A 26,881-nucleotide genomic window follows, 5' to 3' on the forward strand; every position below is an offset into this window, starting at 1 on the left:
TATCCATAGCATAGTTTAGCACTATCGATGGCCAGTTGCAGAATTGGCATCTATGGTAACCATCGATGGCAATGGCAACGATGGCCATCCCTAGCTGTATCCACCTCTAATTATACTGCAACATATTGCAATCAGGGATGCGGAGGCATTTGAGGGGAAGTCGTGTGACATCAGCTCTGTCTCCGATCTGACTGCTGTTATCGCAGCCTCCAAGTAAGTCCTGGGCTACGCACAAACTGCACACACTGGAAAATCATTTGATAGTCATTGGGTTGTGAATGAAATAGCAGCTAATCGCTTATCCAGCTACTTAAGCAAGCTGTGCTAAGCAATTCACAGGCTTACACTGGGTGGGATTTCACTTTGACTGGGCAGTGGCTATTTAATCGCAGGGTGATTGAAGGGCGCTGCTAAATTGCACTGCAGCAATCAGGTCTGAATTAGGCCCATTATACATAAAAATACTAATATGATGTATACACACACATTTTTGTATACAGGTCATACTTGTCTACTCTCTGAAACACCCAGGGAACTCTTGAGTTGTTGGAAAAAGTCAACCCCTCCTACATCCTGCCCACTTACTAGTGAAAAGGCTGCGATGTGGGCACAATATTGTCCCTGCAGCGGCTGCTGACAAGAGTGTCGGCCGAAACCTCTCAAAGTGTCCAACTGTATCTCCCAGCTGGGAACTCTCCCAGAGGGAAAGAACTAGAAGCTGGTAAGAATGATACATGTGCAGATGTATATGAACATGAGTGCTTCTTAAACTGGCCATACATCAGAACAATCTCAGACCCGAATGCACGATTTTTATAGTTAGTGTGATGCATTGTGTTTTTTTTTGGTGCACATCCTGAGGTATTTAGGTACAATGCACAGTCATGCGGGTCGAGAGGTCATTCCTCAGATCATATGTGCTGCACATATGATCAGTCGTGATTGGGTGCAGATCGTGAGTGGGTTTTTGCACATGCGATCAGTCGTTCGATGGATGGTACGACCCACGTCATTTGATGGACACTGTGATGCATATGTTCGATCATGATATGATCGATCGTATGTGGCAGCTGGATCGTACGATGCATCATTGGCACATCGTCTGTTAAAATTGCACCAGATCGTGAGTCCAGAACTTCCAGGGAGTTCAAGGAAAATCATGACACAATCAGGACCGTAAGCTGGGGGGGATTTGCAGGCACTGACCGCCAATTTATCCAACTACTTCATTTTACCTTATTACCATCTGTGCGCAGATTTTATTACATGTCTCACAAGTAGCATTTTAAATAGGACTAAGGGGGTTATTCAGACCTGATCGCTGTTGTTTGAATTCATAAGCTGATCAATTATTAACGAATGAGCATGCACCTGGATTGCAGCCCGTATATGCATCAAACGTGATTAATCTATTCACAATCACCCATCAGTTCGACTGATAGGAAGTTGCTGTTAACCGCACATTTTCTGTCAGAAAAATGCATGCGTGTCCAGGGAAAGTCATTTGATAATGAGTGAGTTGCGAATGGATTTGCAGCTCAGGGATACATTAGCAGATCATTTGCAGACTTGCATGCGGCAAGATTTCACTCTGTGCAGCAGCTATCTGACCAGAGACCTCTGCAAGTTCTCACAGCAGCAATCAGATCTGAATCAAGTCCGGTACCCAATTAGCTCCCCCCCCCCCCCCCCCCCCCCCCCCCCAAAAAAAGGAACTGAGCATTTATCCACTGGTGATTGGTCATAATCGTGATAGCATGATTATGGCCAGTCCAGTGGATAAATGCTTAGTTCCCCTATATGGTATACAAACTGTAAGAATGAACAGTATACTATATATATATATATATATATATATATATATATATATATACACACACACACACACACATATATACACATGCAGTGTGGCACTATATGAAAACCAAATCACACAAGTTAAAGTTGTTGTACCCACAGACTTCCACACATACAATGAATATGAGTCAGACAGGTCTCATACAATGATCCACAAACAAATACAGTGAGAGGTGTATACTAGGAGTAACCCTGTTTACATAACAACACATACATACACACACACACACACACACAGGGACAGGCTGTAGGTGCCCCGCTCTCCCTGCCCATCATCCTCTACACCAACACCTATCATCCCTCTCTCTCATCTCTGTCTATAACCTGTGGATTCTCTCACACCCACCCCCATTCTCAGCTTATCTGTATACAGTATCTCTCCTACCTTTCTGTGTGAAGAGTCAGGGTCCCTGGTAACCTGCATACTGTAGTACAAATCATCAGATAGTACAGAGACAGAAGGGAGAATAGAGGCAGAAGGGGAGGATAAGTGGAAGATACAGGAGACAGAAGGGAACATAATGAGAGAGGCATCAAATAAAGGAGACAGGGTCAATTCACACACATTCTTCATTGACACAAGCAAATCCTGGTAAATTTGACTTTTTTTTTATTTTGGGAAAAGAATGTTCTGTTTGCTTTGTGAAAGTTTACTTAGGCTGGGGGTGGTTGGATAGCGGTAACCCTTTGGAACTAAATAACTATTTCCCTGTTTCCCTCTCTGAGAGTCAGTCTCACCCTCCTCCCTCATCTCTTCTGTCCTCCCTCTTACCTTCTCTCTATTCAAGACTCTGCATGTGAATGAATCTGCATATTAAAACCTCTCTCTGCCCAACCTCAACAATTGCCTTGTAAGATTTAGGATTGGCTTCAAAGGACAGCCCCTAGAACCCTGGCTATCTCCTCTGCAAGATGGACTGTGTGCTTGCCAGTTCTCTCATGTGGCTATCGGTTTTCCTGCACTGCATCCTGACTCCGGTAAGTTTTATACTCACTGCCAGTGGTCAGATGGAGCGAGAAATGAGATTAGATGCATTGTATATAGGGATCAGAGGGAGACATCTCCTGGGCTAATTGAGTAGCTTAGAAATGAGTTATACAGAAAATTATAGGGGTTAATATATAGTAATAGAGGCTAAGGGCCAGATGTACTAAGCTTGAAAAGTGATAAAATGGAGAGTGATAAACCACCAACCCATAAGCGCCTATCTTTTTTTTTTTTTTTTCAAACACAGCCTGTGACATGGCAGGTAGGAGCTGATTGGCTGGTGGTTTATCACTCTCCATTTTATCACTTTTCAAGCTTAGTACAACTGGTCTTAAGTGTCCCGTATCCAGAATTCCGAAACATACCGTGCGCATACTGGGATTTCTTCTAACTGCTGCAGTGTACACAAAAATGGTTTAATATGCAAAAATATTTAAATAATTCAGGCTTTTGCCTATAAGGTGTATATAAAAATAAAACATAAATGTATATCTTATTTAGATTTAGACTTGGGTTCCATCCCCAGGATATCTCATTATGGTTTTCCAATGTTCAAAAGTATGGAACAATCTGATATCCAAAATACTCCTGGTCCCTAGAATTTTGGATATAGAAGACTCAATTTACCCCTCTGTGGAGGAAAAGTCCACTGGCTTCTCGGTGTCTGAGGGGAAGATTTATTAAGCTCGGTGAAGGGATAAAGTGTCTGGTTTTTATCACTGGCCAATCAGCTCCTACCTTTCATTTTCAAACCAAACCTGTAACTTCAGTTAGGAGCTGATTTGCCACGGATAAAAACCAGACACTTGATCATTTCACTTATCTTAATAAATTTGCCCCGGATTCCTCTACGTATAATCACAACCACCTTGTGCATGATCACATGGTTTGCAGTGTTGTGCTGCCTTGTTGGGTATTTTAGCTCAATGTGTTCTATGTTACGTGTAGCCAAAGAAAAAAAAACGTTTTTTATACTGAAAAAATACTAGGAGGTCATCAGTCAACATGTACCAACAAGGGATTGTGCTGCAGTGTGAGGTGTTGCCTGGAGTAGTTAATTTATAATGTGCAAACAGTAGGGTTATCAAGGCCACTTGTACTTTTCTAGCATTGTTGTTTTAAAGGGGCCGGAAATTGTGCAGGACAGCAAGTTCTTGTTGCACAAATCCCCTTTTTTAGAACGGTCTTCCATGAGTTTTCTTGCTTGCCGCCATCGCTGGATAAAAGCCAGGAGCAATGCCTTCTTGTTTTCTTGCCAAACACGCAGCAAATAACCCTATCTGATCAGTGGCTGAGGCATTGGTGAGATCTGGATCAAGTATCTTCACTGCATGTCAGCACTATTTTATGCAATGCGTTATATAATATTTTGAGCCTTTTAGTGCTATCATTGGCACAGACATTGGTTTACCTCGGCAGAATCACCCTAAATTACACCCCATTGCTGGATAATTTGGCAACCGTTTTCCCAGCTCTATGTGTACAGTATGAATTTGCCTAATGCGTAATGTGTGAATATGGGGTCTAATTCAGGATAGCTAGCAGAATAGTGCACTGAAACTGTAGTTGCATTCTGGAAAGCAGTGTATGGCCAATTCCTCGCGAGCTGCCTGGGACCTTCACATGCGGTCCTTTCACATGCAACCCCTGTTCCTTGTCGTCGGGAGGATGGTCCGAGGTCGGACCTGCATGCCGGGCTGACCTCCGACTCCGGTACAATGACATCACATGAACCGATTTGGGAGATGATTTCTTGGCCCATTCCCTCAGAAATGGGTGAAACCAAATCACAGTAGTGTAATGGGGTCTTAACAGGCAGTGAAGCGGCTTTGGGATGCAGTGTTGGATTGGTGTGATGCCAGTGATGACACAAACAGGCTCAAAATATAATATAATGCATAGCATAAAACACTGGGACGTCACATGCATTTGCTGCGACCCAAACCATGGTGGCCTTGCGTCTGCTATCGTAGCTAGACCATGCAGGTGTCAGCAGCGCTGACGTTGGTGAGTCCCGGTGCCCTGAAAGCCCGGGTTCTTCCGCCCGGCGGCGCCAGCTCCAGAAACTTCATGTCCGCCCGGCCGGGTCGCGCCTTCTCAGCCTGAATTTCTCCATCTGGTGCAGCTGGGTGTCCAGTTCAGGTCACGTAAGTGCTCCAGTGGAGTCTGGTTCTGTTCTTTATTTATTTATAAAGTTCTGGCAAGCTGCCATATTCCTTTCTTTATCAGAGGCGTAGCGAGGATGGTGCCGGTGGAGCTCAAGCTCTGGGCGTCGGTAGTTTGTAAGGTGCCGGCAGTGGTGCAAGTAACATCTGTCTTGGAGAGCACTGTGTGAATCACGCTGTGTGGATGTCAGGCAGCACGAACCTGCGCTTGCTCAGTGAGAGCTCTCCGCGCCTTGTTGCCGAGCGGTGCTGGCTGGTGTGCGTGATCCTAACCAGCCGGCAGTAACCTCCTCCTGTCATTGCAGCACATGCCGGCTGGGCCACCACGTGATCCTCCACCCTTCGGTCCCCTCTCCCTGCGGCTCACTGCCGCCCCCCCCCCATAGCTCAGAGCCCCCACAGCAGCAGCATGGTGCCCCAGGAGGGAAGGCCAGCAGTAAAGGCAATGTGTCGGCGGTGAAGAGCAAGGCCATCCTGCCCCCTGGGGCTCCCTGGCTGTAGACCCACTGGGATGCGCCCAACTTTCAATGAAGCCCACATATGAAAGTATGGAGGTATCTTAATGTGATACTTGTATGTACCAATTTCCATGTGTAGAGTCTGCATTCACTTTTCAAACACATGCTATGTTTGCTGTACTAATATATCTTCTCCACTATTGTGTTATTTATCAAATTAATCTTCTTTGCCATAAAAGTAAAAAAATAAATAAAAAAATAGGGAACACAATAGAACGATATACTTGAATCACACATGAAAGGCTATAATGATGGGTAAGGAGTAGGATGAATTTTGATTTTGCCCATGTGATATACTGTATTTCCTTGCTACATCCCTACAATCAATGTCATTGTTCAACAGAAGTCCTCTCATAGCAAAGGACGGCTCTTACGGCAAGAGCCATCCTTTGCTAAAATTTTCATGCTGATATTTGTGTAGAACAAGCACTTACCCCCCACGACTTGAAGAATTGGAGCCGGAACACAGAGTGAATGAATGAAGTGATGATTAATGCAAAAGCATCATGTAGACAGTAACAGCTGTAATACCTGACAGCTGTTTCAACTGCTCACTGGCCGTTTTCACCCCTGATTACAGTTGTTACCGTCTACATGATGCTTTTGCATTAAATCATCACTTCATTCACTCCGTGTGCCGGCTCCAATTCTTCATGTCGTGGGGGGTAAGTGCTTGTTATTATGAACATTTATGTGCCTGGCAGCGGGACTCTTATTTAGGAGTGCCCACCTGTGATCTCTACATATATATATATATATATATATATATATATATATATATACACACACATACATATACATATACATATATATACACACACACACACACACACACACACAGATGGAGCCGGCCTTGTCTTTGCAGGGGATGGAGGCAGAATCGCCAGCCGCCATCCCCCGGCAGCCGCCATCTGCTCTGCGAAAGGGGACGCGCTCGCACGAGATGCGCGCGCGTCCCCTTTCGGCGGCGCTTCCCCCGGGTCCCTGCAGGCATTCACCCGGGGTCCCCACAGCCTCCCCGCTCTCCCCGCCGCCTCCCTTAACCCTGTCCGTCTCCCTGAAGCGGAGGAACCCTACGCCTCTTCTTTATTACTGTGGGCAAACTGCTCTGTTTTCTTTGTTACTTTGTGTCTACTTTTGATCCGGCTCTCCCAGGTGCGGAGAGGCCCACGGTTGTGGGTATATGCCTGTTTTGGGGTACCGTATGTTATTGTGTATCCAGTCTTTACTTTGGTGTGTTTTGTTTGGTGGCACCCCGGTCCATCTGTATCTGGTGTCTGTGACTGGGTCACACTCCCTGTCCTTGGCCTGGTGCCGTCAGGAAGGGTGTTCCTCCCAGATAGCACCCTTTAGTTAGATCTCTACTTCTACGCTACTTCTGACAGGGACGCTGACCACTCTAACTACGCGAAGCGGCCGCAGGAACACTAAGCTACTTCTGACTGACTACGCTGGCTGCGCGAACACTACGCTGGTTCTGACAGGGACGCTACACTAACTATGTAACGGGGCCGTGCTATTACACCAATAATTAGTACCAATAATTTAGATTATATATATATATTTTTTTTTTTATAATAAATTTTTATTAGATCTCCAAGGAAGAAACATTATACAAATACAGACAGTATATTAAGGTATCACATTGTACACTTCCATCAGAGCAAGTGGTACTTCTATCAACTACCAATCTGAGAATGGAGACCTATATTATAAAACAATAAGTGTTGGGGGTATTACAAACAAAGAGGTAGACAAACATATAAAGCTAAAGAGGAGCAAAGGAAAGAGTGAATGAGAGGAAGGGGAGGACAGACACGTAGGGGGGGGGGGGGGGGGAGTTCAGGTGAAATAGATTATATTTTTATGTAATTGCTTTACATTATTAGATCCAAATTTAAACAAGAAGTAACAAAGAGCAAATCTGTTAATCCAAACTTGCTGCTAAATAAGGGATACTCCATTGTTCTGATAGCAAGCCAGAAAAAAAACAACACACAATATAAGCAGCACTACTGGAACTGGATGTATAAAAATTGTGAGTATGACTCACATTCATTTGCAATATTAGTAACAACAACAACCGGCCAGTCATTAATTAAAAGAAATACAATATTGTAAATTGAATACACAGCATTTGTGTTGTCACGTTGTTGTTACTAATATTGCGAGTCCCGTGTGTACACGGCTTTAGCTGCAGGCTTACAACACAAGCGGAAGCCACATGAACAATCCTACTACTACTAATTGAATATATACGGTATAGATATATATATATATATAATATATATATATATACATATATATACATATACATATACACACACACACACACACACATACATACTGTATATATGTGCTATATTTTTAATGTTCACATCACAACATTCATGGAGAATTATCACAGCAAAGAAAGCTGAAAGTTTGTAATAAATCATAACTTATTATACGCTGATGAGCTGACTCCAAGAATATACGATGGCATTGTATAATAATCTCTCTCTTACATCTCTGAATAGTTCATTAATAATCCATTTACACATTCACGTTGCTGCTGTGACTTGTTGTGATTGGACCTCATGAGTAAATCACTTCAGTCTTTAATGTCACTACAACATGATCAGTGATCACTGCGTCCACGCACCACAGATTCCCAGTGATGGATCAGAGGGCAGATTTGTTGTGTACAAAGTGATATTTTTGCAGACAGTCTGGCTACTATGTGTTAAGATCATATCTGTAATAGGGGAAAAGTCCTGTGTTGTTTATAGAGAAAAGGGTATCAGATACAGGGAAGAGACTGTGGGGGAAGGTGAGGGTTGAGAGGGTATAAAGAGGCCACTTAAGAGACAGACAATGACAGGATAAATAAACGCATGAGAAGGGTGACAGAGTAATTATATGTGTATTATTGTATTATGTTCTAAAGTGTCGGATTTAACCTAATAAGAACCCTATTGCATTTCCTCTTTTGCAGCTCTCAGTGTCTCAAACGCCTCAGGCCCAGAAATTAGAAGGTATTATATACATTACTTTCTGTTTAATAACATACATCCGTCAGAATTTTATTTTTATTATACCTTACAGTAACGGTTGAAATAAGGGTGTTGGAAATAAATCGTCATTGGTAGCAATCATTGGGCAGGAGAACCATTGTTATTTCTGTTTCCACTTATCTGTCATGTAATATACACAGATATCTGTCACTATGACACACACACTGCTGTCACTTTAACACTTCCAGCTATCTGGTACTGTGATACACCACCATCTGTCACGTTAATGACGATAAAACAATCATCTGTCACATACTGTTATCTCTGGCAGATAGAGACAGATATTAGGTGGAAATAAAGGTCTTTCTAGCGCTCGTACAATACTGTATGTCTTCATGAGGCAAAATGATGACTTGAGTATTTCCTGTCCGCCTGGGTTGTTTTCCACAGTGATTTGTTCTGTTGTCACAGGAATGTATAGGAAATGGTTTATTAAGGTGGCCATACACCACTGCTATGTATGGCTGCAGTGTATGGCCATCCGACTACCCTAAGCCGCCTGGGACCTTCCCGGGTAGCAGGTCACATGCGATACATCGCATGCAACCTCGCTCCCTTTTGCTGGGAGGGGGGTGAGTTGGAAGTCGGATGGGCAGCACGCCCGACCTTCAGCTCATTTCCAATGCGCACGGGCCCGGGCATCGGACCTGACGGAGACATCAAACACATCCCATTTGGGCCAATTTCTTGGCCCAATCCGTTGGGATCAATGAAATAAGCCCAAATTGTACAGATTTGGGTAGTGACATACTAGATAGATAGATAGATAGATAGATAGATATAGAGAGAGACGATGCAGGTGCGGAACTCAATTGGCAAGAATAAGCACGACAATACTGTGTATACAGAACATGGTACTTGTATATTATAACAGCGCCCACATTTTCCATCGTAGGGCATTGTACAGCCCAAACATCGCATGCAATGTGATCGCATGCGATGCGACCCGATTTTTAATTGTACAGGCACCCATATGCCTGATTCCTATGTTAAATACACCCCCCCCCGACCCGATTTTTGATTGTACACCCACCCTGATGGGTAATGACTATGTTAAATGCCCCCCCCCCCCCCATTGTTAACGCCACCCCACTATCAATGCCAACCCGAAGCGCGGCGAGCGCAGAGAGCCTGCGAGGGGCGGCGGTACGCGTCCTCCGACCTTTTCATACCCCTACTATCCACGTCGGCGTGGAGTTGAGTTTATATAGTGTGGCGAGCGCAGCGAGCCACCTAGCCCGAAGCGCGGGGAGCGTATCAAGCCCCGCGAGGGGACACGGATGACTTCACATATATTTTGCGTCCGCTCGCCACGCTTCGGGCTCGGTGGCTCGCTGCGCTCGCCACACTATATGAAATCAACTCCACCCCGACGTGGATAGTGGGGGTATGAAAAGGTCGGAGGACACGTACCGCCGCCCCTCGAGGGCTCGCTATGCTCACCTCGCTTCGGGTTGGCGTTGATAGCGGGGTGGCGTTAACAATGGGGGGGCATTTAACATAGTCATTACCCATCAGGGTGGGTATACAATTAAAAATTGGGTGTGGGGGGGCATTTAACATGGGAATATGCCCAAATCGGGCATGATCGCGTTCCATCGCATGCCATTATAATAGCATGCGATGCAACGCGATATTAAAATTGTATACTCAAGCCCGGGGAAAGGATTAAATCGGGTCCCATCGCATACCTTAATTAGTGGTATGTGATGTGATGTGATGGGATGGGCGCCGTGATATTACACAAGTACCCAGAACATACAGTTCATAAGTATGAACATAAAGTATGCTTTATTCTTACCAACTCAGTGCCACACCACTGCATCGTATATTTAGCTTTCCCAAGCAGTGAGGGCACCAGTGTAAAGGCCCCCATACACTAGTCCGACTTGTCCTAAGGACAAGACAAACCAGTTTGCTCTTGGGAGCCACCTGCAGCTCCCCGGGAGGCTCCCTTACGATTTGGCACTCGATGTGCCATTTTTACATGCAATAAATTGCATGCAATTTGTTGCATGTAATATCCCCCAGGGAGCTGCAGCAGTGGCAGGGGCAGGCAGCGGGGACCATGAGGCAAGCAGCGAGGTCTGTGCTACACTGCTGGCACACACCTACGGATCGGACCGACACATCACAGGTGCTAAAAGCACCCACGATGTGTCACTGATGGGTACAATCCAACAGATTGAACCTGCAGCAGGTGTCAAACATATCCCATTCAAGCCGATTAAATCAGCCCAAATCGGACAAGTGTATGGGGACCTTAAGTTTATCTATTTCTGGGAGTGCCTGTCTACATGGGAAAAAAAATATATATTGCCCTGTAACCCCTCGGTAACAAGCAAAAATCCACTGTCAATGACTAAGAAACCACTGGCAATGAGCATAAAAGCCCTAACAATGAGAATGTATCCTCTGGCAAAGAGCATGAAACCTATGGTAATGAGCATGTAACTCCTGTCTATGAGTATGACAACCTTGGAAATAAGCATTTAGGGTAAACAAAATTATGGGGAGAGGCACCAGTTACACCACCGTGTGAAAGGGTTATCTTTGTGCATATGTCCCAATGGGGCAGATGTATTAAGCCTGGAGATGAGATAAATTAGAGATAAAGTGGAAGGAGATAAATCGCCAGCCAATTCACTGTGTTCTAAAATGAAAGTTGGGAGTTGATTGGCTGGTGCGTTATCTCCTTCCACGTTATCTCTTCACCAGGATTAATACATCTGCCCCAATGTTAGAGGTCTGCATCTTGAGGCAGTGGGTGTGGCCATTCCTCTCCCCTTCCTGTAAATCTTTAGCTTCTGTGCACACTATTGAGAGGAGCAGTGATTGAATGAACCCCCATCACTCCAGCCACAGGTGTAACTCTGGGAGGCAATGGAGTCAACTGCTGCTGGACTCCTGCTCCCAAGGGGACACCTCTACAAGTTTGAATCAGTTGCTTGAAAGCCGTTGATATCGCTTCTGTGGCTGATTCCCCCTTGGGGACCATAGACGTCAAACCCTGTATTAGGATTCATTACCTTTTACACAAGAAGCAATTACTGATATTTATCTTGCCTCCGGGCAATTGACATGAACTTACGCCACTGTCTCCAGCTATAGGGGCTGGGCAGTGCAGTCTTGATTGTGACAATGAGAAACAAACAGTCGCAGTCCCACTGCAACAGAGATGGCTGAAATGCTGTTAACAGAAGTAAGATGAGCAGTCAGCATCTAAACAAATCTGCAAAGTTAGTCAGGTTGCTTACCTGAGGTAATCTGCCTGTCAGTATAGAAGGATAATATGGGAACCAGTTAAGGTGCCCACACACTAGAAAGATCTGCGATCTTAAGATGTGCGCATAAATTATCCTTCAAATCTTTTGTCCGATCTGGACAAAAGATTTCAGGCAAGCGCACATCTTTACCAAAGATTTTTCTTAAGATCCCGTGTGCGTTCCTATGGATTTTTTGTTAAATCTTCTGATCTTTTGTGCAGCACGTAGGATCAGAAGATTTAGCAAAAGATCCACGGGAGCGAGCATCGGCCGATTTTTGACCGTTTTCGGTAAATATCGCCCGATATATCGGCCGATTTATCAAAAATCGGCCAATCGGCCCAAAAATGTGTGGGCACCTTAAGTCTTTGGGGGAATTCCATTACAAACAAGGGGATGTAGCTCCTGGGATCAAGGGCAGATTTAGGGTTAAGGGCATCCATAGGAACAACAGTAATGGACGCCCACCTGCTTAATTAAAAGCCAATTTAACAGAATAATAAAAAAGCCACAATGTCATTGGCTTTAAGTAGGACTGCTAACAAGGGCAGTATGTGTATGTCCTACCAGTTTACACTCCATTCGTGATGGCATATGGAACAGTACTGACCCCCTGTGCCCCCCCTTAATCCGAACCTGCCTCTCTATGATCTTTCTCAGTTCAGCTCCCTGTGCTCTCCGTACCAATGTCTGCAGCCCAAGGTCTGTGCTAAAAGTCAGGAGAAGCCACACCACTGCCATCTGGCTCATAGTATAGAAATGATCTGCGTTGGCATTCAGAGACAGCTGCTGTGTATACTGCACCTATCTGTGAAGAAGGTCATAAGTCCCCTCTGCCTAAACATGTGTATGGACTGGACTGCTATGGTCCCTTAAGGACCAAGGGGATTATTCAGACCTGATCGCTACTCTGATAGTTTGCAGGACCCTGCAATCAGATAACCACTGCTGTGCCAGAGTGAAATCCTGTCCTGTGCAAGAGAAAGGCTTGCAAAATATTGCAAATATCCAGGGGCTGGAGCGGACGTCTCATGCACTCCCAAATGGCAGGCTTCCTGTCAGTAAAGTTGCGAATGGTTTGTGAATAAAAAAAGATGCTGATTTTATCACCAGATGGCCGCGCGCATGTGCACCACAATCTGTATGCATGCGTAGTCGATCAATAAATTGACACGGACTTCGAATTTACAGCCCAGCAATTAGGTCTGAATAACCCCCCCAAGTTTGGGAACTACAAAGTTAGACCATTATGAAATAGAATCCTCAAATACTCTTTTTCCACCAAAATTCTGGGCCACACATACGGGATATTGACCCAGGATTTTGGTGGAACTCCTTCCCATGTCCCCGATTCCACAGTCCTGTTTTCCTGGGTTTTTCCCAGGTTGTCTTCTTTTCCATTGAGAAGGAAAACTCAGGAAACCAGGGCAGCAGGGGATTCGGGGGGGGGGGGGGGGGGTCAGTGACGGGTGGGCGACCTGTCATCAGAAGATGGGCAGCAAACAGGAGGGCAGCGGGAGGAACCTTCACAATGGCCAGGCTCCTCTGCCTGCTCATGAAAACCCGGGTTTCCACTGACAAAAATCCTGTGTTGGCGCGCGTTTAAGTGCAAAATCCCGGGATTTTCTAGTCAGTGGAAATGCGGTATAACAAGTCTTCAGTATGTGTTCTCATTTCAGAATTTAGGATAACTTTACATTCTCTTTAGCTAAGAGCCATCAGTCTATCTCCCTACATAAAACTTTACTACCACAATCCATCCACACTATAAATGTCATCGTTTATCTGGTCACGGGAATACTTGCCCATGTGAAATAATAACCATGTGGTGCTGTGTGTTGCAGGCAGCTCCTGGGATGACATTTATAACCGCAGTAAGTGCCAGCCTCGTTGGGTCCTTCTTAATCTTCTAACAGAGTTTCCGCAGTTCTCAGACTACTTCTTCCTGCCGTCATGTGTGTTGGTCCAACGTTGCGCAGGCTGCTGCCTGGATGAAACACAGGGTTGCTTTCCTTTGGAGACCGGCAGCATCCACATGCAGGTGATTTTGATATCAACATTTTCATTTTGCACACTTGTTATAGTCAGAATCTCTATGAAACTCGGTGGTAAGTACTGGTATTAGGCACGTGGTGATGGTTAAGCTGCAGGAGTGGGTGGTTTGGGTTAGGCTTCAGGAGAGTGAGGTTAGGAATAGGGTTCGGAAGCGGTGGCTGAGGCCCTTTTCACGTATTGCATGTTATGATATACTTAAATATGTGCTAGCTTGTTTCCAAGCAGCACCTGGGACTCGGCATACGGCTCCATACACTTCTCCTAGGCCCATCTCCAGACTGCTATTGGCTAGATTACCAGACTTGCTTAGGAGGAGTGTGTGATGCCTTATGCTGAGTCCAGCACTTTCGATCCCCAGGGTAACTAGCCCTCAAATATTAAATACAACACAACCAGTGGAGGCTCCAGAGGTGTGACTGCAACACATTCCAAAATTCAAATACGGGAGCCACAATTTTGGTCTGTGGTGCAGCCTTACCTCTGGAACCGCCACTGATCAGCAAATGTTTACAGTATATGTGCTATGCGGTTTCCCCTGCACTGTGTGGTTAGCACTGCAGCCACCTCGGGGGATACAGTTAAAATACTGAGGTTGGTATCTTGACATCAGGATCCTCACTGCTGGGATTTTGTACCCAATCCCTGTTATATTGCAGAGGAGGACATTACTGTATAAGTCAGCACACATGCTTATCATTGGCGTGTTTTGCTTTTTCTACTTTTTATGTTTTATGTGTGTTTGCATGTCGGTGGAATGTGATGGATTTGGAGTATACTTGGTAAGACAGTAGAACCGTGGGTACTTGTTTCCTAGCACGGCGCCACCGATTTTGATTGTATGAAATTGGGTCGATCGCATCTCATGCAACCAAATCGCATGCGATTTGATCGACCCGACCGACCCCCTTTTTATATTGGAACCAATGTTAAATGCCCCCCAGACCGCATTTTTCATTGTATGCCACCCCATTGTTAACGCTACGCCACGATCAACCCGAAGCGTGGCGAGCGGCGGCGGTACGCGTCCTCCGACCTTTTCATACCCCCACTATCCATGTCGGCGTGGAGTTGATTTTATATAGTGTGGCAAGCGATATTCATTACTTCAGACGTATTACGCGTCCGCTCGCTATGCTTCGGGCTCGGTGGCTCGCTGCACTCGCCACACTATATAAAATCAACTCCACGCTGACGGGATAGTGGGGGTATGCGCTCGCCACGCTTCGGGTTGACGTTGATCGTGGCGTTGCGTTAACAATGGGGGGGGGTATTTGACATAATTAACCATCAAGGTGGGGGGATTTTATGCCATGTGACGTCAGCCTCCAACCCCTAGCAGGCATCGACCCACCTGCTTTGCTAGACGCACACACACATGTGCAGAAGTGTGGAAATTGCAGAATAAGCTTTCCACATCTCTGCTCATTGATCTGAATCAGGCCCATATCCCATATATTTGGTCTATTGTGGCGACATTGATGGAACTTGGAAGAATAACACAGCAAACATAGGGATCATAAATCATGGATTGATTAGAAAAGGAGGGCTCACCAAAATAGAAAGATCAGCATTTTCTATTGCTTTGGGCCCTGAGCAGTCAGCACTTGTTTTCTATATTGGGTATGTGAATATTAGTTACTGTATAACACCCTTAGGGCTAGGACTTGCATAACAACACCAAACAGGACACAAATACAAACACTCAAACAAGAGAATGTAATTCTTATTTTTCAGGTTTATAAGAAAAAATTGCCCAAAGCGGAGCTGACCGAAATCTCTGTTACTCAGCACATGAAGTGTGAATGCAGGTAAGGAATACACAATATGGGTCATTTCTAAAACTAGACATGGGGTGACAGTCTACCTTAAAACACCTTGACAAGGTATTAGAATACCTATAATTATAATATAATAATATGGTGGCATTTACTCACATTCCAAACATATTGTTATAAATGTTTTGGGTCTTCCTATGCTGGGTAATCAATATGCGAAATACAAATGTAAATATGTAAATATATGCGGTTGATGGGATGACACAAATTAAGTCGACCGGCTTATGTTTTCTAGTTTTTTTTTTTCCACAACAGGTGTTTTTTATTATACTTTACTATCCACATGGACATATAGAGAATAGAATAGTGTGCCGAGCGTAGTGCGGAACCATGTCTGAAGCGAGGGGACGCAGTACACTGATATGGTGCCCTTGTTGACATAAGTCAACATATAGACACCAAAAACGTGAAACATCATGTGGACCTTTTTCATGTGGACCTATTGCTTGGGTCAGCCTTTTGTCCATTGAGCCATGTCGACCTTTTTAAGACCTTAATTGGGTTGAGCCTATGGCTCATACCCTATACACACACACACAAACAGCGCCTGTGTGTACGGCAGAAGTGCCAACCTCATTATAGGTCTGCTGCATCATACATTGAATGTCAGCTAGACCGCCTATCCATCGGCCAAGTGTGTACCCAGCCTTACACCTGACAAGTTTCTATGTTTCCCTATTATATCACCTATACCAAGCTACAAGAACAACAACAGTTACCAACTATAGATTGTAACAGTGGCGTAACTAAGTTTTGGGCGCCCCCCCGCCGTTAGGGGGGGGGGGCGCCCCCCGCCGCTGCCCCGCCAAGCACCCCCAATCCCCCGCCGCCCATGCAAACCCCCCTTCCCTCCCCCCCAATCCCCCGCCGCCCATGCAAACCCCCCCCCCCCCCAATCCCCTGCAGCCTTACCTATCGCGCTGGTCCCGGCGGCTACGTTCTTCTTCTGCTGAGGACCACCACAAAATGGCCGCCCCCATACAGCAGACAGTTTCAGAGAACTGTATGCTATATGGGGGCGGCCATTTTGTGGTGGTCCTCAGCAGAAGAACGGAGCCGCTGGGACCAGCGAGATAGGTAAGTCTGCGGGGGATTGGGGGGGGGGGGTGTAACTATAGCACCGCAGCCCCCAGCGCCCCAACATGCACAGCGCCCCCCCCGCGGTGGCGGGGGCTGCGGTGCTATAGTTACGCCGCTGGATTGTAAGCTCATACCTTTGACTGTAAATACCCGGTTTCTTGTATCACTGTCTCCTATTGTAAAACGGAATCTGCTGCGCTGTATTAGAAATTGTTAATAAATAATAAACATAAAAATATTTCATGGTACACTGTATGGACAAAAGTATTCGGATGCCTTACCATTACACCAACAGGGACTGCAATGACTTTGTAGTCCAATACATATACTTTAATATGGAGTTGGTCCCCTTTTTGTAGCTCAGTTCATCCCAATGGGGTTGAGGTCAGGGCTCTGTGTGGACCAGTCAAGTTCCATAAAACCAGGGGTCTAATTCAGGTTGGCTTGCAAAAGCAAAATCTCTCTAATGGGCAAAACCATGCTGCACTGCAGGTGGGGCAGTAACGTGTTAGATTTGGGTGAGGTGTGTTCAGACTGAAATCTAAATTGCAGTGTACAGTAATTACTCTACACAGAAACAAAATAACTCACCTAAATGTAACTCTCTCTGTACATGTTACATCAGCCCCACGTGCAGTGCAACATGTTTTTGTCCATTAAAGGAGTTTGCAAACCAATCTGAATCACCCCCATGTGTTTATAGTAAATGCTTTGCACACTGGGGCACAATCATGTTGGAATAGAAAAGGGCCTTCCACAAACTGTTGCCACAAGGGCCTTATTCAGACCTGATTGCTGCTGTGCAAATTTGCAGATGTCTGCGATCATATAATTACTGCCCAGACAGAGGGCGGAATGTATTAATATACAGCCGCCGCAATGCTACCATATATGTACTAACACAACGTCGGGAGTGAAAAGGGGTGGGGAGGGGGCAGAGCCACATGGGCGGCTACTTGTTGGGGGCATGGCCAGAGCGAAAGCGTCGTTTGTATGTGCAGCACATAACTTTTTGTACTAGATCTCATCTCATCGCAAAACCGAGATGCGATGAGATGCGATATTGTGTACAATATTGTATACAATAATAGTAACGTGTATGGACACCTTTAGAATGAGACTGCTCTTTGGCCTATGCTTATATAAATCTGTGCTGATTTAATCAATTAAAAAAGAAACATTATTTTAAGTTTATGGTCTAAACCAGTGGTTCTCAACCTCAGTCCTCAGGGACCCCCAACAGTGCACGTTTTCCAGGTCTCCACACAGAATCACGGGTGAAATAATTACGTCCACCTGTGATCTTTTAAAATGTGCCAGTGAGTAATTAGTGCACCTGTGTATCTGTGAGGTGACCTGGAAAACGTGTACCGTTGGGGGTCCCTGAGGACCGAGGCTGAGAACCACATCTAAACAACCATTTTAGGGAGATAGTGATGCAGAGCCAGCAACATCTATTTATAAAAAGTATAAAAATTTGAATTGCATAAAAGTGCAAAACAGAACAAGTATAACACGTTATATATAACAAGCAGAAAGAAGGGGTGGTACTTATCAGTGGAAAAATAGTGTAGATTCCAAACATCCCTTCATAGCAACAGTCATGGAGCCATGAAAACTTTTTGAAAATATATGTTGGCTTTCTAAATAACCATGTTGTATTTTCCCATTTTTATGAGCCATAGCACTCTGAAAATTACTTTGACGCTGGGTGGAGCCTAGTATCAGGATCAATATATATATGAAATAAATATTGCATGCAATTGCATTTTCCCATTTTGACTTACCCATTTCCTGCATTGCAGGCCCCATGTCAATGCGACAACATTGAAGCCGATCAGGTGCAGCAACCAGCATTAATTATTGCTTTATATCATTTTTTTATTTTTTCTGCTTTTGTTTGTTCACCTATATCAAATTACATCAAATTTTTTTAAGATTAACATAAAATTCTATATAGCAATGCTATAACAAGGGGTTGTGAGAGTACAGAGCCCCGTACATTGGGGCCAATTAAGGCTCGTTCATTTGGATCCGAATTTGGGGTCTGCACATGCACAAAACTCACACACCCACAGAGCCGCTCGCTCCGGGCATGGAAGTCCACAGGCAGGTAGGGGGCGGCAGCAGTGTATCACCCAGCATTTTGTGGGCATCCAAATAAATGGGAGTTCACCTGGAAACGCAGGCGTGGCGATGCCAGCATGGGGCACATGACGTCAGCACCCGCCCCCTTTTTGGCATAGACTTTAAGTATAGACTAATGCCCCTTTCCCACTGCAGCCTTTACACGGTAATTTGCCGTTTTTTTAGGCTTTTTAAACGGGTACAGCTGCAGTGGGAAAGCTCCAGGTTGCTGTACCCGTTTAAAAATACCGTGTTTTTTTAAACGGGTAAAAAGCAGTGTTTTACCCGCTTAAAAGTCATTTTTTTGGCAGTGGGAAAGGGGAAGCCCTTTTACCCGTTAAAAAAAAAACGGCATGGGGTCCCCCCCCACTGCCGTAACCAGCACCAGGCTGAAGGATCTGGGGCTGGTATTAAAAAAATCAGGAAACCCGACAAATAGGTGTTCCCTGATTTATTACAACCAGCCCCAGGCTCCAGGTCCGGGGCTGGTTCCCAAAATACGGGGGACAAAATGAGTAGGGGTCCCCCGTATTTTAAGAACCAGCCCCAGGCCAAACCCTCCAGCAGGGTAATGCCACAGCCGGGGGACACTTATGATATAAGTTCCCGCGGCCAAAGCATCACCCTACTGACCAGTCAGCCTGGCCAGGGGCCCTGGGGGAGTGGGGACCCCCCCAATGAAGGGGTCCCCCCCCCTCCAGGACTTACCTGACCAGGCTGAAGCCTGGTGCTGTCCCCGGACCCCTGGACCCCCGGACCAGGACGCCGGACCCCCGGACCAGGACCGAGGGCTACCTACGGGCTCAAGATTGGTAAGTATCAGTATGTGTGGGCTGTGGATGTATTAAACTTTTATTTTTCACGTGTGTCAGTGTGTTTATTGTACTATTTCTTTTACTGTGGAACTACAAGTTCCAACGGGCCCTTTAATGCCCCGCAGGCTGGGACTTGTGGTTCTCCAAGTCCCAGCTTGCGGGGGAGGCTTGCTGGGACTCATAGTTCTTCAGTATTAGACAATAGTTTATTCTATTTTTTTTACACTTTAATCACCCCGATGCCCACCACACAGGGGCATCGGGGACAGCACCAGGCTTCAGCCTGGTCAGGTAAGTCCTGGAGGGGGGGACCCCTTCATTGGGGGGTCCCCACTCCCCCAGGGCCCCTGGCCAGGCTGACTGGTCAGTAGGGTGATGCTTTGGCCGCGGGAACTTATATCATGTGTCCCCCGGCTGTGGCATTACCCTGCTGGCTGGTTTGGCCTGGGGCTGGTTCTTAAAATACGGGGACCCCTACTCGTTTTGTCCCCCGCATTTTGGAAACCAGCCCCGGACCTGGAGCCTGGGGCTGGTTTTAAAAAATCAGGGAACCCCTATTTGCCGGGTTTCCTGATTTTTTATTACCAGCCCCGGCTCTTTCAGCCTGGTGCTGGTTACGGCAGTGGGGGGACCCCAGCCCATTTTTTTTAAATCCCCCCCCCCCCATCTTTACACTGCTTAAACTGGTTTTTAAACGGGTGTGAATGTGACAAAAACAGCTTTTAAACGGTAATTTACCGTTTAAAAGCTGCAGTGGGAAAGGGTCTTTATGGCTCTTACCCGTTTAAAGACCCGTTTAAAAAAAACGGGTCATTACTCGTGTAGGCAGTGGGAAAGCAGCATTACTTTTATCCACGAAAGGATGGGGGGGTTGCTTAACTGTATTCTAGGCTGTGAGCCTAGCAAACAGGTTTGAATCAGGCACTTTGGCCCTAATTTGCAGCACAAATTTGTTCTCAAAATGGGGAAACCATGTTTTACAGCAGGTGGGGCAGATGTAAGAGGTGCTCAGAGACTTTGGGGTGGGTGGGGTGTGTTCAAACTGGAATCTAAATAGCAGGGTAAAAATAAAGCAGACATTATTTACCCTGCACAAAAACAAAAGGACACTCCCAAATCTAACTCTCTCTCTCTGCATGTTACATCTGCCCCACCTGCAGTGCACATGGTTTTGCACATTTTGAGAACATATTTGTCTGAATTAGGCCCTTTATTCTACATTTCCTAATCAGCTCCACCTGCAACAGAAGACTTTGCTAATTCCCTGTGTGGATTCCTATTTCCTGATTACCACACAAAGCATGATGGATGCAGTTGTATTGTTGCTCCAACCCAAATTGTTGCTTATAAGCGGCCAGCATGTAACAAGGTGGCTGCTCTAATCCATACCTCCCAAAATGACCCTCTCCAGGAGGGACAAAATGCTGTATTCCTGGACTTTCTTAACCATTACCCTGTTTAAAATAGATGATGGCAGTCATTAATTAAGAGGAAAGTACAGAAACAGGGTGGGATGCTCTAACATCCACCGCCCTACATCGCCGCACATCCCTGGGCTTCACATTCTTAATAATTGCATATGCTCTAACATATGCAATTATTAACACAAGGGACAGCTCTTGCATTAAGAGCTGTCCCTTGGGAGGCAGCTCCGGCACTGGGGCATGCTAGGAGGGATCTGTGATGGATCGCTCACACAGTGCTGCGGCAAGAAGCTCATAGGCTTCTGCAGGGAGTCTCCCAGTGCATGTTTGTTCTGCCCCTGAAATACTCACCACTGAATAGGTGCCGCTTCTCTCCTGTGTCTGCCCCTGCTCCCTTGCTGCTGTGTCCGTTGCGGGTGCTTGGGGATGTTCAGGCGATTGGTGGGGGTGGAATAGGCAGGGGCAGTGGTGTTTGAGCAGGCGGGGCAACGGGAGGAGGTGAGCGACCATGGGGGGGGGGACATGACACAGGGGGGGGGGGGAGGTTGCCTTGCATGTGGTGCTGCCAGATGGTGCACTGCTGAATGTACAGCTGAAACACACCTACATCCCGGTTGCATGCACAGAAGTTTTCCAGGAGAACCTACGCTGGCAGCGCAATTCAGCACGGAAAATTTCTGGGCATACCACCAAAGGGGTTAAATCTGCCCTTAGTTTTCTTCAATATTCCAGATTATTTTTTTCTATACTTATTTAATTGTACTACCTTCTGCCCTTCATAAATTAATTTCTTCCCTTTTACTGTTTTCTCTGTCGCAGACTCTCCTCTGCTTCAGGAGATAAAAAAACAAAGAAAAGAAGACGAAAGGGGAAGAAAGGGATAAGAACCTCTAAGAACAACAGGTTTGTCACTGGAAGCAGAAGACAAATTGAGGGGTCAGGCCGCCCCTAGGCACAACATTTTTACCACCTCCATTTTAGCAGGGCACTGGCTTAGCAGGGCACTAATGCTAATGCAAGAAAACATTCAGTGCAGCTTCCCCATGCCTCATATGCCTAGGGAGAAATCCACCACTGGCTGGAAGGACGATGAAGGACATGTTACATGCTAGTAGAGGTGGGCAGATCATGGGCTGACACACGGTACTGACCAAAGGGGAAGGTTCTGGAGACAAGAAGCCATACTATTTTACACTATACTGTACATAAGACGGAACTATAGTGAACAACTGAAACCAGTAGTGTGATGTAGACTCTGACATGCTATTGATGTGACATACATGACACCCTGTATAATTTGAATTCTATGTTAAAAAAGACCCCTCTGGTATAATCATGTTTTTTTGTCTTCTCCACCACCTCAGGTCTAGGTGTCCACCTTGTGACCGACGAAGGACATTAAACCCTAAAACCTGCAAATGTGTCTGCCACCGGACTGAGAAAATGTGCAATGAACGAGGGCTGATGCTTAATAAGGAGCGCTGCAGGTGACATCAGACTCTGCCTCCTCTCTGCCCCACCATATGTTGCTCGATAGAGAAACTATGAGGAAAATGTACCATTGTGGAGTGTTAAGGTTCATACGCACTGGGCGACTGTGCCCAGGTATTACCAGCAGATGAACGGCTTTCCCGGCGATGATGCGGGAGTGCGCAGCAGCGCTTATCGCTGGGGCCTACTACTTGATATATGGCCATGGATATCCGGAGGACCCCATATATATATGATATGATCTGCTTATGGTTTTAGACAGGCTCTGATTGGCTGCTATGAATAACAGCGCATGTTACTGTGCATCAGCTTCTGTCAATTTCCCCTTCAGCATATATCCAAGTGTTGAAAAGCAAATGGGTATATTTTGCCGGGACATTAGGTTTTGGAGGCCAAAATAGATGCAGACTATTAAGTGATGGGATAGTTTCAGAGGGTCATCGCATGGTATACGTGGTCCCAAGCAGGGGCAAACGCAGGATTTTCAGAAGGGGGTTTCCGGAGATGGACACTTAGGTGACCCAGTATATGCCGGGTCAGTTAAAGTATTATAGATAGACCAAATGTATGTATGTATGTATGTATGTATGTATGTATATATATATATAAGTAGCAGAAGCAGTATGCACACTCAACTCTGATCAACGGTACCATGCTGTAGCCACATAAAATGTAGATAGAAAAAAGTTAGAAGCCAGCACAGTGGATGAAAGTGTCCAAAAAACTTTTATATTTCAAAGATAAATTCCATCAAAGGCAAGTGGACACACCAATGCAAAAAATGCAAAAGAGTTGTTACAGAGTCCAAATACATGGTAATTACCACATCCATAAGAATAACATGGTGGTCCACTGCAAGGGTCACTGATGCCCGACGGCCGTTTCGATGCTGTATCACCGTCCTCAGGAGCATGCTTTTTCTATATATATATATATATATACATACACACACATACACACACACAGGGGCAGCAACAGCAGTGTAGACCCCTGGGCATAGCAATGTATTGGGGCCCCTACCGATCCTCCAGCGGTAGGGGTGGGGGAAGCTTTGATGTCCCGTGGGTGGTAGGGGGTATTATATCAACCGCTCAGCATGTAGAGCCTGGATCAGTAATTTCCACTAATTACCCCTTTACTGCACAGATGGTGGGAGATGAGGTGGGAGAAGGGGACATTGGGCTGAATGAAGGGGCCCTGATACATAACTTCCAGGGTGGTAGGGGATGTTTAATATGCAGAGGAGGGGTGTATAGTGGAGTGGGCTTATTATTCATAATTTTCTGGTGGGAGGACAGCTTGCTTGACTGCAGATATCTCCAGTTCCCGGAAAAAGATTTCTTAGATTTTAATTGGTATTAAAAATGAGAGAATCCCACCTACCAAATGGTATTATGGACTAGGGGATCAGAGTTCAGGAGGCAGAGCAATCTGCCAATGAGAATATAATACTACATACCAGGTGTGTGGAGCTGGAGCAGTAACCAGCTGCTGGAAGGCTGATATCTCTGGTTTTGTGAATAGTAGAGACAAGCTACTAGTGTCCATCAAAGAGGGAGAGTCCCAGCTTTTGGAATATACCCTCAGAAAAACTCTAACTCAGACAGAACCTGAAATATCTGACTGAGAAGAGCAATTAACAGGCTTGGATGGGACCACTGCTTTGAAGTCAGATATCTTGTAATTCTTGTACCCATAGAAAGAGGGGACCCTCACCTTTCAGCCTAGGTTCCTTAGACTCCTGGGGGGGTTTCTGGGTACTCAGAACACCCCCCCCCCCCCTGCGTGCGCTACTGCCAAGAGTTATACAAGTGCTAAATTCTATGTGACTGTAACTAACACATCACCATTACAGTAACACATATCCACTCATCTTCCTACAGGTGTGAAAAGCCAAGAAGCTGACAGTCTCCTGAAAAAGAGAATGAGCTCACTTCCAATGGTTCATTATTCATACGTGACAGACTCTGCACCATTCTGCGGCAGTCCTTGGCTCCTCACTGGTAACACCAGAAAAGTGGCTGGAGAAAATCCACTCCTGAATATAACGGTTATAGAAGAGTGTAGACGTGGCGGCCTCCACTCCATGGTACACTTAGTCACATTGGGTGACGTATCAAAGGAAGACTTGGTGCCAAGTATATCAGAATGTATTCAGTCAGTGACTACTGTGAATCGCTCAGGCTGTGATGTGACAGGTGTAAGCTATGACTGCATCTTTTGTGTACACTGTTCCCATGCCATCAATAATTTCTTTTCTAGAACATGTTACAGCTGTGACATCAGGTCATGACCAAAAAATAAATAAAATATATATATATACTGTATATTTTTGGCAACTTAAATAAAATATATGGTACTTGTGTATTATCACGGCGCCCAAGATATTAAGTCGTACGACATAATATCGCATCGCATCACATGCCATACACCCGATGCACAGTGATGCGATGCGATTTTAAATTGTATAAGCCCCCTATACGATTTTTAATTGTATAAGCACCCTAATGGGGGCTTACAATGTTAAATGCACCTCCAACCACCCCCACTATGAACGCCAACCCGAAGCGTGGCGAGCGCAGTGAGCCCGCGAGGGGCGGCAGTATGCGTCCTCCGACCTTTTCATACCCCCACTATCCACGTCGGTGTGGCGTAGAATTTATATAGTGTGGCGAGCGCAGCGAGCCACCGAGCCCGAAGCGTGGCGAGCGGACACGTATTACTTTACATGTTTTCCGCGTCCGCTCGCCACGCTTCGGGCTCGGTGGCTCGCTGCGCTCGCCACACTATATGAAATCAACTCCACGCTGGCGTGGATAGTGGGGGTATGAAAAGGTCGGAGGATGCGTACTGCCGCCCCTCGCGGGCTCGCTGCGATCGCCACGCTTCGGGTTGGCGTTGATAGTGGGGGTGCCGTTGGGGGTGCTTTTAACATAGTAACCACCCATGACGTTTATTTATCTTATAGGGGGCACTTTTAACATTGAAAAACCCATTAGGGTGCTTATACAATTTTAAATCGCATACCATTGTATATGCGATATAATAGCATACAATGCCATACAATGCGATGGTATACAATTTAAAATTGTATAACATCGCCTGCCATCGCGCAACATCGCATCGCATACCATCGTATGCCTTATGGTCTGCGATGCGATGGGCGCTGTGCTAGTACACAAGTACCAAATATATATATAAGCATTCCGTTAAGGCACCTATTAATAAGATTTTATTTTAACCTAAATGTTTAATTCCTCTGTTTTTCCACATAATGAATTGCTGTAAGTTACATATTGGACATACTAAATGTGCTCATATGAATATAAAACATTATGGTCTAGAATGAACAAGTTGGTCTAAGAGCAGTGGGAGGAAAGGATAATGGCTCCATTACATTTGATTTCATTAAATGTTATTCCAAAAGTATTAAAAAGTAGCAGTGTTTATGGGACAGCTTAAGGTGGGTGCACACTAGAACGCTCTAGGACAAGTACTGTATGTAGTTTCTGGCCAAATCGTAAGGACATATCAGCTGGATCATTTAGGACCTTTTTCTGGACCATGCACACCGTTGCAATCGGTGCGCAATGCTTTCTTACTGCACATGTGCATTCACTGGGTGCGAGCGTCCACGGCGAACAGATTGTTCGCCGGGCACTCTCACCCACTAGTGCAGGCGGTGTGCAGTGGCGGGTAGTCGCACCCATGGGAAGGCCCAGTCATGGGCCTTCTCATGGAAATGACTCAGTGACTTGGGTGCTGGGGGCAGGCAGCTGACATCACCGGATATAAGCTGCCCGCCCTGTCCTCAGTGAAGACACACAAGCCTATTATACCTGAGAGTGTCTTGGGTTTGCATGTGCATACCACATCATTCGATGGTCGGTGACCATCGAATGATGTGGGTGTTGCCCCATAAGCTGCAAATGGATGTTTATGCTAAACATCCAATTGCAGTCGTGCGGGTGAATCGACCCTGAGAAGGGGGGCGGCGGCATCTGTGACCAGCGGGCTAAAAATGACACACAGAGTTTCGAACTTTGCATCGCTGCATGTCCACCAGAATCACCCCCTTAGTGTGTACCTGCAATTACATGCAATATCTTCTGGAGGCCCATGCTACATGACCAACAGGAATATATTGTGCATGATGCAGCAAGTGTGTATGTTCTAGTGTGTTTCCAGCATTACCCTGGGCATT

The 26,881-nt window shown here is 45.7% G+C and overlaps 1 protein-coding gene across 4 annotated transcripts; it reads left to right on the forward strand.

Annotated features, from left to right (window-relative positions):
- Positions 1–618: 618 nt before the first annotated feature.
- On the forward strand, positions 619–25,247 carry VEGFB (vascular endothelial growth factor B). Of its 4 annotated transcripts, none has more exons than XM_083164143.1 (9): positions 619–721; positions 2,714–2,835; positions 8,506–8,545; positions 13,695–13,891; positions 15,640–15,713; positions 18,626–18,661; positions 22,006–22,089; positions 22,551–22,673; positions 24,561–25,247. In XM_083164143.1, the coding sequence occupies exons 2-9, from the start codon at positions 2,770–2,772 to the stop codon at positions 24,580–24,582; spliced, it is 642 nt and encodes a 213-aa protein (XP_083020269.1). In that variant the 5' UTR covers positions 619–721; positions 2,714–2,769; the 3' UTR covers positions 24,583–25,247. The 4 variants fall into 4 exon arrangements, with proteins under 4 accessions (XP_083020269.1, XP_083020270.1, XP_083020271.1 ...); XM_083164144.1 differs by lacking the exon at positions 619–721 and adding an exon at positions 2,060–2,449; XM_083164142.1 differs by lacking the exon at positions 619–721 and having other exon boundaries at positions 2,544–2,835.
- Positions 25,248–26,881: the final 1,634 nt, after the last annotated feature.

The sequence above is a fragment of the Crinia signifera genome, chromosome 11 (assembly GCF_055691185.1).
Source record: "Crinia signifera chromosome 11, ASM5569118v1, whole genome shotgun sequence".
Taxonomy (NCBI): domain Eukaryota; kingdom Metazoa; phylum Chordata; class Amphibia; order Anura; family Myobatrachidae; genus Crinia; species Crinia signifera.